This window comes from Cyclopterus lumpus, chromosome 23 (genome assembly GCF_009769545.1).
Source record: "Cyclopterus lumpus isolate fCycLum1 chromosome 23, fCycLum1.pri, whole genome shotgun sequence".
Classification (NCBI taxonomy): Eukaryota; Metazoa; Chordata; class Actinopteri; order Perciformes; family Cyclopteridae; genus Cyclopterus; species Cyclopterus lumpus.
The window spans coordinates 14,927,909-14,932,908 of NC_046988.1; the positions used below are offsets into that span (position 1 = coordinate 14,927,909).

Below are 5,000 nucleotides of genomic sequence, written 5' to 3' on the forward strand. Positions count from 1 at the left end.
TAGTTCCTGCAGGAAGAAAAAAGCTGTTTTGCTTTTCGGGCGAACTGTCCCTTTAAAAACAGTATTTTTGTCTATTTTTCTCTACAATCATGTCGTTCTTTCTAGAAATGTACAGAGACGTAAAACAGAGCTGAGACTAATCCTAAAGACCGAAAACATTATTATTAATATAAACATTATTAATATTAACCGCCAGAGTCTCAAAGCGGCGGGCGCATTTCAAACACATAATTAATTTGTGGACGAACGCTTAACCGACGTTAAAAACCTCGCCGCCCACCGGTCCTCCGTCTCCGCGTTGCTTTGACGACAGTGTGCAGTGTTCCCGGGGTTGTTTTCTTTTGCAAAACAACAACAACCACCACAACAACAACAACAACACCAAAAAGGAAAAAACGTCCCTCACTAGTGTCGTGTGAAATGTCCACTCGCTAAATATGAGTCACTTTATTTGCGGTTTTCTTCCTCCTCCGACTGGCGTGACGCGCGGCGTGGGAGGGGCATGGGGGGGGGGGAGGGGGAGGCGGCGAGCCCGTCTTACGACTTCCTGTCCGTCGCCGACGCCGTCCCGGTCGCCGTCTCGCTCACGTGTCATCTTCGCAGTTCTGATCCAGGACAGTTGTTGTTGTTGTTGTTTTCTTTTGTCATCTCAGGCAACAGACAAAAAAGAAAAAAGAAAAGAAGAGAGCCATCTCGTCTCCTTGCTCCGCCCCCCCCACGCCCGTGACCTCTGACCCTTTCGTCTCTCCTTGTCGGGCTTCACGGCCCCTCAACAGGGGGGGGGGGGGGAGAGTGTGTGATCCGGTTCATACGGGTTTTGGTCTTTAGGGGGGACTCGTTCCTGTTTAGACCAGCTTCCCCTCCGATCTCTCTCTCTCCTCTCTCTCTCTCTCTCTCTCTCTTTCTCTCTCTCTCTCTCTCTCTCTCTCTCTTTTAGTCATTCGCTCTCTTGCTCGATCAGCCCGGACCCAGACTCCGATCAGCGTCTCCTGGAGGACAGAGCAGACATTTACTGTAGACGTGATGAGCAAACTGGGGGGGTGGGGGGAGGTGGTGGGGGCTCCTGGGAGGGACACAGCGAGACGGGACCTCCGGCCCCCCTTTCCTGTGGACCACCGGGGGAGGGGGGCTTTATTTCCTAATGGTGAGAGACAAATAATTTGGTCAACTTTAAAAAGAAATAAAAAGAAAGTGTGCAAACTGTTGGAAGTATGAGACATTGTGCTGGAAGTACGGAAGCCCAGAGGCGCCAGTGAGAAGAAACACTAAAAGATTTTTTTCCTTTTCTGTGTTTTGACTTCAGAACAGGTGCAATTATAATTATATATATATTTATAATTTACAATTTCTCCATCTGAGAAAAACAGGTCATGGTTGACGCTCACATTTTTTAAAATTTAAATGTTTCTTCCAGGTGAGTTTTAATTTACATGAATTGCCTCTTGTGGCCGAAATGAGTATTACAACAACAAACAAAGAAGATTACGCAACCCAGTTGGATAAACGGTACATTAAATAGTAAGTGGATGGTTTTTGTTGTCATGATGCTCTCACATGAGTTATAGCAGCTTTATGAATTATTACTATCAAAAACTGATGAAACGTCATGAAAAACTGTAAATAATTTTTTTTTTATTATTGACACGATCTATTTTGTGTTTTCTTTTTATGTTTTGTGTATTTGTATCTGTACATTGTGACTTGTAGTGTTTCCTGCCTGGGGACTACGGCATGTTTACTTTTTGTATTTTATATACTGATTATTTAACATTATTTAACAAAAAAAATATATATTTATATAATAAATACCAATTAGAAAAGGTATATGTAAAAAATTAAAATAATATATATATATTTATAATGAATACCAATTACAAAATGTATATGTAACAAAATGATATATCTATATATATAGATATATAATAAATACCAATCACAAAGAGTATTTGTAAAAAAATTGTGTCACTTTTGAGGAAAATTTTTCTTTCCAGAATTAAAAAAAATTCAATTACAAATGTACTTGCCTCATACAAAAACATTCTAATTCAATATTGCCACTAAATGCTCATTGATTTGCAGCATTGCGTACAATATTTATAGTATTTTTTTTAATAACTTTATTGTATATTTTATGTTAATGTTTCTTTACAATTTAAGTACTTGCTTTTAGGTTCTCTTAAGTTTATTGATACATTCTGATGTACTAAATAATCTTTATTTTATTGGATAATACATCAAATGAGCCCTGAGAGACAAATGAGAGAAAATAAACATCTAATACATTTTTCCATTTTATCTCCTGTGTTTATGACTTAAGAACAAGTGGGAAAAAAAATTGGTTGTCAGGATTTCAATTTTAAATTCCTTGATCTTTTTTTTCCCCCATCAATAATAAAAAGTTGTTAAAATATTGTTTTAAAAAAAAAATAATAACAAACAAAAAGAGATCCTGGTCAAACCTTTTTTTCACCTTTTTTTAAAGTCACAAACACAGAAGACAAAACACTTAAATGGGTCACCAGATTTTATTTTCCTTACTTTGTCCACTCGGGGCTTCCGTAGATATTGTTTTTTTACTTTTCATGCCAAAAAGTTTAAATCTGGAGCGTAAAAATTCAAATGAAGAGACCAAAACAAACACGTGGAGCCGTGAACCTTTAAAAACATTCATTCTTAAAAAAGTGATACATTGTTAAAACGGCTACTGACAAATAGCATACAAATAGTGCATCCGTTAGGGACTATTTTTCGCGGCGGATGAATCCACACTCGGTTCTCGAGCGAGCGGGTCGATGGTGATGAAGCAACAACAGAGCGTGTTTTTAAACGGAGCTCAAGAAGAAGAAGAAGAGATATCAGGCTCTGTTAGACACACAATACTTGTTATAAAGGTTTTATTGCTGTTGCTGAAGCCAAATCACACACAAACACCCGTTTCCTGCCTCTGGCCTCCCTTCGCTTCAAATATTTAAAGAAATATACCGATTTTTTAAAAAAAGAAGGAGAAAAAAAGCCAAGAGGATATGACATCATATCCTCGAAGGTGGGGGGGAAACAAACAAAAACATTCATGTTGTGTCGTCGTAGGAAAGACACACGAGGTGCTGTTGATGTTAACAAAGTATAAACTTCAAGTCATCTTTATTTACCAAATATATCCAGAGCTTTTAAAAAAACAACACAAAAAAACAACAATCAGTTAAAAGTGCAAATATAAACAAGAACTCCTCAAAAATAACCTTTTCTCTGTTTGTTTGTTTGTTTGTTTCTAACTATCTCGGGGCTCGAGCTGCTCTAGTCTGCTCCGTGGTCTCTTCTGCTCGTCCTTCCTGTCTCACCTCTCCTTCCTGTCTCACCCCTCCTCCCCGCCTGTCTCGTCTCTCCTTCCTTCCTGTCTCACCTCTCCTTCCCGCCTGTCTCGCCTCTCCTTCCTTCCTGTCTCACCCCTCCTTCCCGCTTGTCTCACCACTCCTTCCTTCCTATCTCACCCCTCCTCCCCGCCTGTCTTGCCTCTCCTTCCTTCCTGTCTCACCCCTCCTTCCCGCCTGTCTCGCCTCTCCTTCGCGCCTGTCTCGCCCCTCCTGCCCGTCTCACCTCTCCTGCCTGTCTTGCCCCTCCTGACTGTCTCACCCTTCCCGTCTGTCTGTCTCGCCTCTCCTTTCTGTCTCATCTCTCCCGCATGTCTCGCCCCTCCTGCCTGTCTCACCTCTCCCGCCTGTCTCGCCCCTCCTGCCTGTCTCACCCCCCCTTGCCTGTCTCGCCTCTCGTTTCTTGCGCTTTCCGCTCCGTTTCAAAGAGCAGCGAGCTGGAGGGTCGGAGCGCGCCGCCGTGAGACAGCGAGCTCCGCCTCCTCACGTCGCCATCCAAAGCACAATCTGCCGTTTGTTTGTTTGTTTGTTTCTGTTGTTGTTTTTGTTTTGTTTGTTTTTTTGTTTTTTTGAGCGCCGGGCCCGGCCGCTTCAGAGAACGCGTCTCACCTTCCTCCGGTCTTGAAGATGAGGTCGGCGTTGGGAGCGCCTTTCGGGTGCTGGTAGCGAGGCCGGCGCTCCCGGTTGGTGTTGGCCGGAGCCGGACGCTGCGCGAGGGACTGCATCATCTCTGTGGTGGGACAGTTAACAAGGGTCACTTTTACGCATCACAATATCTGAAAACAACAACAACAACAACAACTAAAAAGGTTTTATATCGAAATGAACATCATCGCAAATGTTTCCACTGAGAAATCCGTCATCGAGGTGAACGTTGACGGCGCGTTCAAGCTCCACTCTGTAAAAATGAGTACTGCGTGAAGCTAAATTGTGTTGAAATGTAGTTTTTGGCCACGAAAATGACTTTTCACAGCAACATAAAGTAAATAGATTTAAAGTGACGCGCTTCACACATGTGGGACTGGCGGAGCTTCTTTCGGCCGCGATTGACCTCCGACCTCGAGCGTGAAACACTGACCCTGGTAGTCCTCCTGCTCCTGCCGCTCGTTGATGTCCAGCGTGAGCTTCTTCATCTTCATGCGCTCCTCCTGCTCGGCCTGCTGCTGGTTGAAGTGGTTCGCCACCAGGTGGGAGGACAGCGGCACGTTCAGGATCTTGTACTGTCGGCCAGAAACAACAACAATTACAGAAAATAAACACGCAAGGCAGCTTATTATTATATTCTATTTATTTTATATATTGTGCATTTTCCTTATTAGGGTCCTTGTGACGACTTCGAGGAATGTTGCCCTTTTGGGGACTTTATCATGTCCAAAAATGTGTCACGGATGTCCACTTGAACCTGCTCTACAAAAAAAGTCAATGGTGGCCATCAAATGCGCCTAAATAGATTTTCCGCCATTTTGAATTTGGTAAAAACACGTGTTTTTTTTTCATTTTCTCCTAAACGCCGTGTCCGATTCGTACAAAACTTTCTGTGGTTCATTATTTTGAAAAAAGAAAAAAAAAGCTTGTTAATAGCTCATTGTGTTTAGAAGATATGGACCAATGAACATCTAAGGGGGGTGGCCT

At 42.6% G+C, this 5,000-nt stretch overlaps 1 protein-coding gene across 5 annotated transcripts in view; it reads right to left on the reverse strand.

Annotated features, from left to right (window-relative positions):
• Positions 1-6: 6 nt before the first annotated feature.
• upf2 (UPF2 regulator of nonsense mediated mRNA decay) overlaps positions 7-5,000 on the reverse strand; it is an 18,616-nt gene continuing 13,622 nt past the window's right edge. For 2 of the 5 annotated variants that reach the window (XM_034526060.1, XM_034526057.1), the window contains exons 19-21: positions 4,447-4,588; positions 3,978-4,098; positions 7-989 (exon numbers count right to left, since the gene is read on the reverse strand). In XM_034526060.1, the coding sequence (XP_034381951.1) occupies positions 980-989; positions 3,978-4,098; positions 4,447-4,588 (273 nt within the window). In that variant the 3' untranslated portion in view covers positions 7-979. Of the gene's footprint in view, positions 1,139-2,510; positions 4,099-4,446; positions 4,589-5,000 lie in introns of those variants that run through there. The other 3 variants (XM_034526059.1, XM_034526058.1, XM_034526062.1) reach the window with 3 other exon arrangements.